The 15457-nt window shown below is 46.7% G+C and overlaps 1 protein-coding gene across 3 annotated transcripts in view; it reads right to left on the reverse strand.

The window, feature by feature from the left end:
* Positions 1-377: 377 nt before the first annotated feature.
* The window catches only part of WT1 (WT1 transcription factor), a 52083-nt gene continuing 37003 nt past the window's right edge, over positions 378-15457 (reverse strand). For 2 of the 3 annotated variants that reach the window (XM_024752633.1, XM_024752634.1), the window contains 5 exons: positions 14411-14507; positions 11856-12006; positions 8041-8130; positions 7335-7427; positions 378-4769 (listed from right to left, as the gene is read on the reverse strand). In XM_024752633.1, coding sequence (XP_024608401.1) covers positions 4648-4769; positions 7335-7427; positions 8041-8130; positions 11856-12006; positions 14411-14507 — 553 coding nt within the window. In that variant the 3' untranslated portion in view covers positions 378-4647. The remainder of the gene's footprint in view (positions 4770-7334; positions 7428-8040; positions 8131-11855; positions 12007-14410; positions 14508-15457) is intronic. The other variant, XM_024752635.1, reaches the window with a different exon arrangement.

The following is a 15457-nucleotide window of genomic DNA, read 5'->3' on the forward strand; positions in this document are numbered from 1 at the left end:
TCCTAAACTCACATTTGCTAATTTGGTCTGCCTTAGCTGCTTGTATCTGAGATCTGTCTGAGACTCCCACCCATAGCTAGCTGATTTTCACAGTGTGCTTAAAGGCACTGACTTTCCTGCATCTACAACCTCAAGAGTTTGTCCTCATCCCCTCACGAGTCTCTGAAACAAAACTTTATTCAGGGGGTCCTGACTGCATATGGCTGTCTGCTGGCTGGTCGGGTGGATCTCCAGCCCTCTGAGAGATGACCCTTCCGATGCTGCCTGGCTCACTCTTTCCTTCTCAAGGCTGCTTGAAAGATGGAGAAAAGCCCAGAGCCCTCCACTGAAGCAGCTACTTTCTCAGTGTAAGAAATCAGACCATGTGGTCATCAACATTGTATCATTTACATTTATTTATTAAGTTTTGTGCGGATTTCAATCATTTGAAATACAATAAAATAGTCACTAGAAGCAAAGATCTGAATAAAAACGGCCAAGACCTTCATATTTTCTTGGGGATTTGTTTCCCTTACTGTAGTTCTTATACATTCACCCGTGAGAAGTTTCTATGAGCCACTCTGCCTGCTGCAAGCTTTTGAAGAAAAGTGCCCCTAGCTGGGAACTACTGTTCCATTTACACACACACACACACACACACACACACACACACACACACACACACCACTACACCTGTTCCTGACATATCTGTTAGTCCAAAATCAGCGATGCAAACACCCTGCAGGGAGGACAGGGCTCTGGAAGACATTGCCTTTTTCCTTTTCCCTTTTCCCTTTGGTACCCAAAGAGCTAAGCAAGTGGCTCCTCGTAGGGATGAGACGTGGGGAATTCCTGCCTGGCTCACAGGGAGTACATCCGCTCCAAAGCCACGAGGTTTCAGTTTGTGGGTGCTGGAAAGCACGCCTCAGGGAGGGAGAGGCCTGCTGTGGAGATGTGACCTGAGTGAGGTGTGAGGACTGGATATGCAGGTGGGACCGTGTACCACCTTCTCCTTACCTGGGGGAGGGGATCTCCCTTGCTTGGGGAAAGTCACTGACAGAGGACGGTCAGGCTGTTTTGGAAACAAAGCTCCTCATGGATGGACTCTCCTGCATACAGCTCTTCTGACTGCGTTCAGCGCCAATGTCCTGTCCCACAGCCCCGGGGCTCATCGCAGTGGGCCCCGGGCCATCTTCACGGCCGCTCTCTACAGGCTAAAAAGGTTCAGGACAGTCTCAGGAGTGTTAGGTGCAAAACTCATCAGTCACCTTATAGCAAGTATTTCTCGAGCTCAGCCGTTAGGTCTTTGTAAAGTGTCATCCACAGACCAGCAGGGTGGGCATCACCTGGGAGCTTGTTAGGAATGCAGTCTCAGGCCCCACCCCAGAACTTCCGAATAGGAGTCTGTGATTCAACAAATTCCTCAGGGAATGTCTATCGATATTAAAGGTTGAGAAGTCCTCAAGGAAGTAACACAGGAAAGGAGACGATCCACTCCTCTAGAAGCTCACACATGGTTAGGAAGATACGACTTGTAGATATGAAACCATGGAGCAGAGCGCATGTCTATATCACCGAGCACGTTTTGGAAGAAAACTTGGATACAGAACACCTAGACCAAGTCCTGCCTCAGCCACTACTTTCACTGAGCCTCAGCTTCCTCATCTGTACAGTGGGAATAATACTTGTCCTGTCTACCTTATAGGTAGATGGTCCTAGGTGGGAAAGCATGATACCCATAAAAAATACTATTGAATGTTATGTACTCTAAGTGCTACAGAGGTGCCGGGGTGAGACAGCCTGGGAAGACCCACTGGGGGGCTGAAGGTGGCCTTTTAAAGATATTGGACCATACACTTTACTAAAGCAAGATGGAAAAAATGTACATTTTGACCTTTGCACCTCATATAGACTCTAGCCTGAGCTACAGAGAGCTCCCTCTGACCAGCTTTCGTCCTGACAATCTGCTCGTGGTCAACTCCACGGGTCTCAAAACACACACTCAATGCCACTGGGTGTGTTACAAAAGGCACAAAGCAAATAGATGTGGTCTCTGTGGGGAGGCTGACAAGAGCCCTATTGCTGCAAACCTTAACCCTGGTTTGTAGTATATGGAAACGGATTTGTTTGTCATTTTGCATGAAGATGTCTGGACACTGCAAGAGGATGCGGGGGGGAGGGGGGAGGTAAAGGAAGTTAGCATGAGTTCTCAGGTAATCATTTTCCTAGATGATGCCTATGAAGCCTTGGCGATGTATTAGATGCTTTCATGCTTTTCCCCCCACCATTTAATCCTCACTACGACCCTATCAGACAGATAGGGACAAAAAGTCCCCACTTCACAGATAAGGAAACTGAGGACTTAGGATCTGAATCCAGGTTGGTCTGCTTTCCAAAGCCCATGACCTTAACTGCAAGCTAACCTGCTAAAGTAGCGTGAGAATCTCTGGGCTTCCTAGCGCAGATGAAACAATGTGACTGCTTTTGTTGTGAAACCTGGCTCGCTCTGACTCGCTGACGATTGCCATGCTCGTCCTGAGCTTCTCCAGAGAAATGCCGTCTTCTGGCAGGAAAAGATAAAAACTGCTGATACAAATGAGTCACTACACTGGCTATAATTAACAGTGATGCAAGAGCCAGATGCTAACCAAGAGGGGCCTCAGGACCTGACTTTTAGGCAGCCCAAACTTTGAGCTGCACTTCAACGCAGAAAAGTCTCTGTTGTGAGCTGCTGTCTGCTGAAGATACATTTTAAATGAAGAAATGAAGCCTGGAATGCACGCAAGCTCCCAGATAACGGAGTTGAGAAGGGCGGCACCAAATTAATCTCCTTATTTACAACTGAAAAACCATCCACCAGAACCAGAAAGAGAGTTTATAGTTTATAGATAACGTAGATCTTTGCCTTTCACACTCGGCTGCCCTGGAAAGTCTTAAGCAGTTTCCAACCTGCTGAGCTAATTTATAGCAACGACGACTGTAAATTGGGTTGTCCTACGTGTTCAGTTTATACTCTCCTGATTGCAGTGTATAGCAGTGAACTTTTCAAAAAAGACCAGTTATCATTTGCATCTCTCCGCTCTCTTTTGCTGACCTGGAGTAAGCAGTGATGCAATGAGAGCCCGATGAAAATGACTCTGAAAATACAATTCCCCCCGTGCCATCCACATGGCATGATGACAGGTGAAGGCGGTGCTCCCTGGCTGCTTCTATGACCAGTAATTACCACCTGAGGTTCAACGGAGAGAAAGAACGAGTGGTCAGGACCTGGACAGACTTAAGCGGTCATTGATGTCAGCGTCAGCATCTTACCTGTTTAAAAGAGGCTCAACTGTCCTCAAGATTTGTACGCAATACAGCTGATAGAATCTTACCACTTTCCTTTTGAATAGACTTTAATTGAGAGCGAAGTGAAAAATGCAGGTTACATTTTTAGTGTTACTTAGTGTTATATGTTGGAAGATCAACACCAAAACAGTGATGCATCTAACATTTATACATTTCCTAACTTTAGTTGTCAAAGAGCAAATCATTATCAGATATATATATTTACACAATAATTTCAAGCAACAGTAAATAATAAACTCCCTCCCTTAAAAAACAGAAACAAAACACACACATACACCCAACCACCTTTAAACAATGGATTTCCTCACACTAGTAAGTCTCATTTTTTTTCACATATACGTGTAGACCCAAAGTTACTTAAGTTACTAAAGAACAGTCTTATCAGTGGAGATCCCGGACCAGCCCTTATTTTCTTTTAGAGTCACTTTAATTTTTTACAACTTGAAGCCACATAACCAGTGTGGTCTGTATACTCTTAAGGACACCCCAAATGATAAAAATGAATTCCACTTCCTTTGTGTGAGGAGATAAGTACATCTCTGAAGATGCATACGATTACAACTCAGAAAAGTCAAAAAGAAACACGAAAACAAAATCTCGGATCCTCAAGCACGGTTTCTTAAGAGCATTGTGCTAATGTTACACTGAATTAACTGAATGATAAAAGATTCTTTTAGATATCTCTGCAGAGGTACTGGTTAGCTCTGATTCTTTTTTCAGCGGCTTGAAATGCTTGAGTTTTAAAAGTTGCCTGGTGGCGCTACATCCTGCTTTCCAGGTTAGCGGCCTGCCTAAGCTCCGGAATGTCGGACGGGACTCACCCCCAGTGCCTCACCCTCTGATTTATTTCTTGCTGTTGCTGTTAGTAAATGGAAACCATGACAAAGTTTACATTAGCAGACACATCCACATGCCCTGGCCTATAAATACTCTATGATGGAAAAAGGTACAACGACGCCATTCCCCATGAAAATGAGCATAAAGGGAGAAGGGGCAGGGGGGAACATTACCATCAACGGCTCTTCTTAACAGTGGAAAATCCAGACCAAATGGCAATGGGCTTTTCACTAACTGGACGCTGACAGCCACTTCTCCAGAGCCTTATGAGTCAACTAAAAGTCGGCTAAGTAGAGACCAACTCCTCTGGGCAAACCTGGTAGGATCCAGTAGTACAGGCATCTTTCTCAGAGGCTGGATGAAGAAGATCAGCCTCCATTTCCTTCTTAGAGAGGCGAGTGAGGAGGACTGCTAAAGTCAGCTTTGAAAGTAGTTCACACACTGTCCTGCCCGAGACACAGAGCGGTGCCTGGCGTGGACCCCTCAAAGCGCCAGCTGGAGTTTGCTTATGTTTCTCTGGTGCATGTTGTGATGGCGGACTAATTCGTCTGACCGGGCAAACTTTTTCTGACAACTGGGCCACCGACAGCTGAAGGGCTTTTCACCTGTTGACACAATGGCCAGTCAGAGACACTTGCGGTGGAGAGATGGGGCGCAAGTTCAAGCATCAAAGGCCCAAATTAAATCATCACGAGACACCCACTCCAGATTCTCTCTAACTCTTTCCCTAAGCTAACAAATCGGGCCCATCTCACAGGCAGCCTTGAAGTGGCAGCACCTCTGGGGCCTTAAGGATTAAAATACTGTGACAATTATAAAGTGTCATTGAGTCAGAAGACTTGGGAAATGGGAGAGAAAGAAGGAGTCTAGTTAATGGAAATGTCTGGGCAATTCATATTTAATTAAGGGGGAAAAACATTTGGTAAAACCCCTGCCATTAGACTGTTTTGTGAACTGCGTAAATGTTTCCCCTTTGCTGTTTAAGGAGGGAATTGAGCTTAATTGGGAGGCAAGGGCCTCAGGATCATCACCCTGGATATTGTTGGTTGACGGCCACCCAGTAGCAGAGCTGTGACTGTAGCTTTAATATCTCTGTCTGTAGAGATATTCTGGATGGGCTGGGTGTTTTTTAAATAAATCACTGACATCAGTGCACACGGTATTTGCTTCTTTCACCTTAAAGGGTTACTCAGCATAATACCCATTATACAGAAGATTCTAACTGAGGCACGGTTTTGAGATTTTTAACAAGCTTGCCAAAAAATTGAGGCTTCTCCACCTAAGGAGGCCTCAGAAGATCCTTCCAAGCCTCATTTTGGATAGGGAAGATAACCAGCATTTATGAATGCCTAATACGTGCCAAGCCTTGTGCTGGGATATCACACACACACATATATACATACATATATATTCAAATATATATATATACATACATATATACACACACACACACACACATATATATATAATTTCATGTACTCCTTACAGCAGCCTGTAAGGCCGGCATTATTATCCCCACTCTACAGATGAAGCTGGACCTCTGGTGAGGGCAGACCCAGGCAAGACTTAAATCCAGGTCTGTCTGATTCCAAAGCCCACACATGTTGCTGCAACATACCTCAATGCATTGGACCTCGACATAATGGAAATACAGCCATAGCTTTATCCTAAGTAAAAACGTTGCAGGAGCCTATTCCCGTACCACCTGGGGATGTTCTCAGGATATGGCTAGTCCCACGTTGCTTTCTCTGAGAACTAGTGGATGGGGCAAGCACTGAGAAATGTCCCAGGAGAGGCGCTGTTCCAGGGTCAGAACTGGAAGCCAGTCAAATAGAGCATTAAACAATCTGCTGGTGACATAGATCACTTTGTACATATACAGATATGCACCGGGTAGGGGGCTGGGTACAAGCGATGATAACTCTTTCCCACCAAGTTATGAGCTCAGGATGAAGGCAAAGAAGTGACACCAAAGGCACATGAGTAACGGAATGAGATGCCCATCCCACCAACTCTGGGGCACAGGTGCCTTGACTGTCAGTACGTACAGCCTGTTGGGGCTGAGAATCCAGGACTCCACAGGGGCTCATGACCTCCCATTTCCCTCACCTCCTACTCACTGTTCCTCTGCTCTTTCTGATCTGGTTCCTGTCCGCCCCCCCACCTCCAACTGCCAGCCATGCTGTCAAAGAACACCTCCTGATGGACAAATCCCAACCTCTCCTCCTGCCAGTCATCATTCTCCTCAGTCTCTCAATGGAATTCAACTCTGCTGACCTTGGGTCTCTTCTTTATTCTCTATCCTCCCTGGGCTGCAAGGTGAACCCAGGCTCTTTCCCCAACAAAGAAGGCAGTGGGTAGGTGGGCTGGGAGAAAACAGAACTGGGTTTGCTACTTACTAGCTTTGGGACTTTAGACAAAGTCATTTTATCACGTGCTTCAGCCTCCTCATCTGTAAAATGGGGATAAAACGTGCCTACCCTCCTCTTCTTCCAAGGATGTTGCAAAGATAAAATGAGATAACCTAAGCATTGGCCCTCCCTCCAAAGCTAGAAAACACACAACAAAGATGGTGTTATTTTCATTACGAATCACACCAGCCTTGTGGAGAAGCAAAAACTTCCAGCAGCCAGTGAATTAATGTCCTATTCCCCTCTCTATTCTAGTACAAAGGAAATAATACCCACACGCTGATATGGGTCTGGCAGAAACCATGACTGCTCCTGCAACACTAACTTTTAGCAGAGCAAAGATTCAGTCCTCTGAAAATAGTGCTGTGAAACGCAAACTTTCAGGAAAATAAGTGTTTGGCTTGCTAGAATTTTTGCTGTTTTTCTGTAAGGTTGATTATCCTATCAAACTGAGTTGATAAAAATGTGATGCAACAAATTGGGAACAGCAGGGACCTAGCTTATCTCTTCACTTCATTCTGGACACTCAAGAAAAGAGTTCTTTTCACATCTCTTATGCTCTGTGTCCCCCACCCTCATTCCTTCTTAAACAATGTTGCTATTTAAAGATAGCCATGCACTGTGCTTTCTCTCCACTGAATCTAAACCTGCTTAGAACTTTTACACTTGTTTTCTCCAGTCTCTCTCATCACAAGCAACTCCATTCAACAGTAGTTTACAAAAATAATGAAAAATAAATGTGAAGAAAAGTTTACGCACTTGTTTTACCTGTATGAGTCCTGGTGTGGGTCTTCAGATGGTCAGACCGGGAGAACTTTCGCTGACAAGTTTTACACTGGAATGGTTTCACACCTAAACGGACAGAGAAGGTCTAGCCGTGGCCCTAACCATGTGGGGCAAAGCAAGGCCCACGAGTCCTGCTTCCCGGCGGCCCGAGGAGCCAGGCATCTCCAGCCACGCCTACAGTATCTGCCTCGCCCTCAGATTTCCCCAGTACCCCAGGCCCAGCAGGAACCACCTGATTCTACACAGTAATCTTTGAAGACCTGTGGTCTTGGGAACAACTACGGTTTAACCACAAACGTCCAGCTTCTCACCAAGTTCTCAGCTGTGTCTGAGACTGAAAAAGTGAATCACACACTACAAATGGGATTTTGCTCTCCACCACCCATGTTCTTTACTGACACTCAGTGTATCAACAGCAAATTGCTAATGGGAATATCATGGCTCTGTGGTTTTCAGGGGAAATATGGGATGTTTCTTTTTCTTTCCTTTCTTCTTCTTCTTTCCCCCGCCCTTTAAGGGAAGGTAAATCCCCAGAGATTAGGGGGGGAAAAATTATTGGAGAAACTAAACAAACAAATGGCTGACCCTCTCACATCCATATTGAACAATAAAGAGAATCACAAAATCAACCATGACCCGAGGGAACACACTGCCAGCAACGAGAAGGGAGCCTACAAACCTGTGTGTCTCCTTTGGTGTCTTTTGAGCTGGTCTGAACGAGAAAACCTTCGCTCACAGTCCTTGAAGTCACACTGGTATGGCTTCTCACCTTGGGGAAGACACATATTCCGTTTGAAAATGATACTGGAAATGAAGATCTCATTAGAGGCAACTTCTCTTACTGGGACTGAAGGGATCCCAAAATGCTGAAGGCACTTGGGTGGAAGGTTTCAGGGATGGGTTGCCAACCGCAGTGTGAGGTTAAAGGCCCGCCTACACATACACTTATGGGCAGGAGGCATAGAAGGGGGTTGCGTGAATAAGGATGCGTTAGAAGTGAACGGAGGGGGACTTCCCTGGTGGCGCAGTGGTTAAGAATCCACCTGCCAATGCAGGGGACACGGGTTCGATCCCTGGTTCGGGAAAATCCCACATGCCGCGGAGCAACTAAGCCCGGGTGCCATAACTACTGAGCTCGCGTGCTACAACTACTGAAGCCTGAGCACCTAGAGCCCATGCTCCGCAACAAGAGAAGCCACGGCAGTGAGAAGCCCGTGTACCGCAACAAAGAGTAGCCCCCACTCACTGCAGCTAGAGAAAGCCTGCGCACGGCAACACAAGACCCAACGCAGCCAAAAATAAATAAATTTAAAAAAAGAAGTGAAGGGAATTCAGGTTCTGGAGTCTGACACTGGGGTCACATCCAGCTCTTCCACTTAAAGTGCTGGTTGAAGTACCATTTCCTCACTGTGAAGTGGAGCCAATAATCCGACAACTTCCAAGGATTTATAAGCAGATTACAGCAGACCCTCCACATAAGGGTCTTAGGCCAGTGCCTAGCACAGAGACAGTGCTCAGAAAGTACTGGTAGAGAATATTTCAACAAATAATAGACCAAAGCAGTCTTAAGTCCTAGGCTGAGTCTGAGGCAGAATTCTGGGATAGATGTGCCTCGGAGCCAGCCCCGTGAAGTAAGTGTTTTATGTTTTATGGCCTGAAGATGTGGTGTTCTCTGCTACTGACTTCCCATTCCTGAGTCAGGCATAAACAGCTGCATGGTTGTGAGGTGCTCAAGTTAAACCAGGAGCCAGAGCCTTTAGAGTTTTCGGTATCCCTTTACCCAAGAGAAGTCAGGAGTGGGATTACACAACCTCCTGCCTCAGAATGGAGAAGCCTCACCCCTGTCGTCACTGGAGAAAGTTCAGCCAAATCCTGGGGACTGCGCCCTCTGAATGCACTGAGTGACCCTGGGCCATCCCACCTTCTTATGAGAATTCTGAGTCACCAGCATTCTGGGATGGAGAGCAAGCCCTCCCAGGATCAGCCGGCTCTTTCTGTTGCTGGGCAGTGCCTGGTTACCCTTCCGGCCTCATGACCCCCTCTGTTTCCCTGATTAATCTATATTCCTGCTATACAGAGCTCACCATTCCCAAAAACTGCCTTGTACTTTGCTCACACTAAACATCCTCCATCCCTATCTCCGGATTCCTAACCCATCAAAAACTCTACTGCACGTCCCTCACAAACGCCGCTTTCTCTGCGATGCCTTCTTGGAAACTTCATGTTCACACAGAAAGCCCTTCCTTCCCTCATCACAGAACTTATTACAGAATGTCTAACATGGGGCCGTGTCCAGGTCGAGTTCTGCCGCGAGCTGGAAAATCCTGAGGGCAGGAGCCTTTCCTTAACTTTCTATTGATATCCAGCCCAGCAACTTAAGCTTCACCTCTTCAACCTGGGAAAAGCAACACTCCTGTTCAGTCTCATGTCTTTTCTCTGCCTTTCTGCTTCTGCTCATCCTTTACTTCCTCTGCCCAACCTTGCCAACCCTTTGATGGTTAACACAAGCCCTTCCTCCTCCAAGAAACGAACGACGCTCACTCGAGCAAGTCTTCTCAGCACCTCCAGATTCACACACTCTGTGTCCCTTTTCATTTGTGTATGTCTTGGCTCCAAAACAGACCACAGACTCTTTGAGAAGAGGGCCTGTGACTTGGAGTTGAAAGTCATGAGTTTAAGTCCCGCTTCCCTATATCCTACCACCGGATAATTGTGCGTGAGGATTAAATGAAATAATGCATGTAGAGAATTTGGCACATAGAAAGTATTTAATATAAAAATACTTAACATAATAGTCTGTACTATTATTATAAATAAATACAAAAAGATGGCACTCTTTTAAGAAGGGGACTTCAGCGTTGTTAAATACCCCGCCCTTTTTGCGGTACGTGGGCCTCTCACTGTTGTGGCCTCTCCCGTTGCAGAGCACAGGCTCCAGACGCGCAGGCTCAGCGGCCATGGCTCACGGGCCCAGCTGCTCCGCGGCATGTGGGAATCTTCCCGGACCGGGGCACGAACCCGCATCCCCTGCAACGGCAGGCGGACTCTCAACCACTGTGCCACCAGGGAAGCCCAAGGAAGCGTTTCTTAAAGGTTCCAGCGGGTCTGGGGGTCATGACTATCTTTTTCTTAAAGGTTCCAGCGGGTCTGGGTCATGACTATCTTGCCCACTGCCTTCCCTTCCCACAGACATCTAACCCTCACTGTTTTCTAAGTGCCTCTTTCCCATTAAAATTTCTACAACCACATTAACTTCAATGTATTACATCCGTCTAGGCAGAACTTTACCTTATCATTTGCCTTATAATCTTAACAGATAGTTTTCAAATGATCCCATTTGGGGAAGTATGTAAAAATATAACATGCAACTAGTTCTCTCATCTTCAGCTCCAAAGCAAGTGGTTTACTGAGGGCAAACTCAGGTCTATGCCAGAATTGCATCCTCCAGACGCAATGGCTTAGCAAAGACCAATGGTCTAAAGAGATCTGAATGCAGCTCACTTTCTTCTCCAGCTTCTCCAAAGCAAAGTCCACAGTAACAATAAAATAATAATGGTAATCATAACAATGTAGCTTCCCTTCTGTCGTGGAAAGAATGGTAGCAACTCCCCAGCAGGAAAGCCTGTGCTTTGCCCGGCTTTTCTGTAGGGGAGACCTAGCCACACTCCTACCTAGTGCCCACAAGGCCAGGAGCAGACATTTGTGAAATGGCTGTTCACATTCAAGGCAGCCAACAACAGCACATGGCCAATTCTCTCTTTCCCAGAGGCAGACCCCTTGACCTGTGGGAAAATCCAGTTTTCTTTAAAACATCATCAAAAATCATCATCCCTTTTTTTAAAGATTAAAAACAAAAATTAAACCTACAAGCCATTTTCCCATTCCTATCTGGTTGGTTATTACTAACCCAAGCAGTTAAGTTCTTCTTTGGACTATCTTTTCCTAAGTCTCGTGATGACCTTGCATATCAAGTTCTCAGAATCATCTGATTACCAAGCTCCCAGGCTAGCTCCTCTCCCTTAAAAGATACTAATAGAATTATAAAAGTAACACTATCATCTATTCAGACCTATTAACATAGGAACTGTATGTTTCACATCTCTAACTCCTATAATTCAATTTGATTTTAGAAGTTAATCTAGTCTCAACCATTGTATAAGGTGTAAGTGAAATTTGAAGAACAGTTAGGTAACTTGCTCAAGGTCACACCACCTGGTGGTGAAGCCAGAATTCAAACACAGGTCTCTTTAATTCTGTGGGATTCTCTCTCCACCTACTCTGCTCTACCCTTCTTTAATAAAGGATGGACAATCAGGATACAAAATGACCTGGCATCCTTTTCCCATCACCTGGGCCAGATCTTTGAAAGCAGCACCTACTTTCCATCCCAGAAATCACCTGTGTCCCAGCAGCGCAGGAGCCAGGAGCAGGGGCTCCTGGGCCACCGCTGCCCAAAGGCCACCAGAGCCAAGGCTGGACAGTGGACGCACTTACCAGTGTGCTTCCGGCTGTGCATCTGTAAGTGAGACAGCTTAAAATATCTCTTATTGCAGCCCGGGTAAGCACACATGAAGGGGCGTTTCTCACTGGTCTCAGATGCCGACCGAACAAGAGTCGGGGCTACTCCGGGCACTCGCCGCACGTCCTGCAAGCAGAGTGTAAGAGAAACGGAGGTTTTAAGGCACATGTGAACATTCAGGTTGGTCCCAAGGAAAGTGAGCGCTGAAGTATTCCCAAAGAAGGGATGGCGGATGTGAGGCCTAAGCCACTCCCCGCCACACCCGAGGCGCCCGCAGCAGATGTCACTAATGGGTGAGAGAGCAGTATATTCTACAATGCAGTGCTCTAACATCATCATGGCTATCAACCAGAACGGGAACTTGAAATAAAGTCTGTTTGGTGCTGCTGATCTGGAGCATCTGGAAAAGAAACGCTGGTGACTGGAAGAGCTCCCAATCCATCCTGTCTCTCAGCTTCTCCTCTTGAGGCAGTGAGGTCTGGAAGTCCAAAGCTCCAGGTTCTATTCTATTCCCTCCCTGGCCACATGACCTTGGGTCCAATCTGCAATGGGTTGGGAAGTCCTTAGTAGAGAAAAACAAAGGATGTTAAATGAACCCCCAACTAAGCAGACTTTCCACATATGAGTAAATGACAAGGAAGAAGGAGCTCCTGGGATATGGAGGTTCTGTCTGCGAGGGGAGCTGAAACTCCAGGAGGGCCATGGTGTAGCCAGGGCAATCCTTTACTAGAGACACTCAGAAACCCTGTGTCCGCCTTCCATCCACTCCACGTGTCCATCTCAGGGCATTCTTCTGATCCCCCTTACCTTGTGTGAGTGAGTGTGTGCATGGCCGGTCCTCCATGAAAAGGAGCTACAGGGAAACAGTGAGGCAAAAGCCCCTTAGGCTCCTGGGACCAATGAGTCATAGACAGGAACAGTGTTAAGTGCCTGAGGGATCACTGTATCGCTTGTGCTCTCACAGATGTGCAGTCAAGGCCCAAGAGCACGGCCATAGTTTGTGTTAAGACCTGGAAACACTTCTGAGCTTAACGCACTCCTGCCCTGTGCACTTCCCACACCACCCCCAAGCTCCTGTTTGCGTTCCTATTTCACACTGCCTTGCACCGTGAGATCTTTTTGAAGAAAACGTACAGTAGTCTCATATAGCTCTGCTATTGATGGGCGACACAGTGCCTAAAGGCAAAATGTGGCCTAAGTTTAAACGGTGAGCCAGCTGTGTCCGATTGGTCTACTCTAGCAGAAAATGAACACCCGACTGGTCTGGAGTGTATCAGAGGCCATGACAGCGAGTCTGACAAACTGCGCTTGGTGGAAAGGAAGGCAAAAGGAGCTTTTTACATTTCCTTTAATTCATCCTGAAGGCAGCACACACGGCAATAGGCTATAAATCTGAGTTGTCAATGTCAGTCCTGGTGGAAGAGAGTCTGACGGTACTTGTCTAATTTCCATCTGATTTCCATCATATTTCTGTAACCCTTGCCTTTATTCCCACCATTGGAAGGCCTGAGATGAGGGAGCACGCTGTTCTATCACCATGATGCTTCTGGAAACATTAATCAGGACATCTCAGAGCGCTTGCCCCACACATCACGTGAGGACTTGGCCCACACACAATTTGTTTCTAGTGTGCTGACTAGGCCGGTGAAAGTATCTCAGCCGTTCCTCATGTTGCAGACACGGAGTCACATGCCACAGTCACAAACACAGACCCTTGGTAGCTGCGCGTGGTTCTGAGCAACGAAAAGAGGCTCCCTGGAGGTGGCCTTCCCTCGAGTTTCCTGAATTCTCAGAAAACGTCAGCCTTTTTACTTTACTTTCTTTACTCTCCCTTAGAACCGCACAACACACAAAGTGAACCCTAATGTAAACTATGGACTTCAGTTAATAATGGATCAATATTGGCTCATGGTTGTAACAAATGTACCACCAATACAAGATGTTAATAACAGGGGAGACCAAGGGATGGGGTGAGGGGTGGATATGGGAACTCTCTGTACTTTCTGTTTTTCCTTAAACCTAAAAACTGCTCGAAAAAAATGAATCCTATCTTTAAAAGAAAGCCCATGTATAAAACTTAGCACAATGCCTGGCATATAGAAAGTGTCCAGCCATACATGGTGCTGTTATTATTGTTATTATTAGCAATGATAGACTCTAACTTTGGGCACTTTACGTTGCAGACCAAGTCTCCTTACAAGTCAAGAGTCCAGGTCATTAATTCAAGCTCATTTACCCCCCGATACAAGATGTGCGCGGCCCACCCGGGAGAAGGTGAGTTAAGGCAGTGAAGGAGGAAGGGAAGGGGTTCTGCAGGAAGCATCCTGGTCTGAGTCAGGGAGGCGGCCACGTCCAAACTGGCCTCTGGAGAGGAGGAGGCCCCTAACCTGCCCCAGTGGAAGAGGAGGGGGTCCCTGCTGTCACAGGAGCCTACAATTAGGAACAGACTTACCAGGGCCAAACGGCCTTCAGCAAGGAAGTGAAAGACTGTTGGGAAGGAAAGAGGCATCTGGGGCCCCTGCATACTCACCTGAATGCCCCTGAAGACGCCGTGGGTGTGTATCCTGTACTGGGCACCACAGAGGATGGGAGTGGTGTGGTTATCACTATCGTACCCCGTGCCGTGGCTGCAAACACAAAGAAGGGAGAACAAGACTCAGGCTGGTTCACAGGCACCCTTTGGAAACGCACATCTGCAGCGGAAGGAATGTTCTTTAAAAGCTCCTGGGACGATATGGTTGGTTTCTGTCTTCCTCCACTGGGGCTGCTTTGGCAACAGGGCTCTGTGAAAGGCGGGGTTGCTCAATCCTCGGGTCACCCTCACACTCAGATTCTCAAGGGCACACCACCTGGGTCTATGCCTCTCTCAAACAAGCGGGGGAAAGTCACAGTGCAGGATTTCATCCGCAGCAAATTGTTTACCATCAAAACGGGGCTGACAGCTGTGAATATCTCAGGAATGAGCAGATGCCTCAAGTTTCACATTGAGTGCAAGGAATTTTTGTCGGCACCTCATGACTCAGTTTTTACCAGATAGCACCAACTAAGTGATGACACTTACAAGAAGAGATGTCACATCCTCAGAAGTGGGGATTACACATCTGTGGCTCTGCTCCACTTAACCCACAGATCAGTTTTCCAGATCAGCTTAACTCTTTGCAGCCAACCCGTACCTAGGTGGACAGTGCATAGGTTATCTTCCTCCTTCCTTCCTCTGACCAGTCCTCTAGTCAGAGCTCAGTTGACCTTGGACTACTATCAAGAGCTGAGGGATGGAGAAGGTTGAAAAGAACACCTTGGAAGGGGCGGATGTTCTGCTCTAAAAGTATTCTCCCCTTCGGGTACAAGCTGATCTTTGTTCTGCAGTTATCTTACTTCCAGATGAGGCAGAGAGAGGGTTCCAGCCCACATGAGCAGCACAGTATAATCGTATCTAGACTCACCATGGGGAGCTTTTATGAAACGCCTCTGTAAAATGGTACAGCTGCTTGGACAATGTCTGGAAGTTCCTCAAAAGGTTAGACATAAAGTTATCATATGGCCCAGAAATTCTACTTCTAGGTATATTCCCAGAAGA

This window comes from Neophocaena asiaeorientalis, unplaced genomic scaffold (genome assembly GCF_003031525.2).
Source record: "Neophocaena asiaeorientalis asiaeorientalis breed wild unplaced genomic scaffold, Neophocaena_asiaeorientalis_V1.1 scaffold196, whole genome shotgun sequence".
NCBI lineage: Eukaryota > Metazoa > Chordata > Mammalia > Artiodactyla > Phocoenidae > Neophocaena > Neophocaena asiaeorientalis.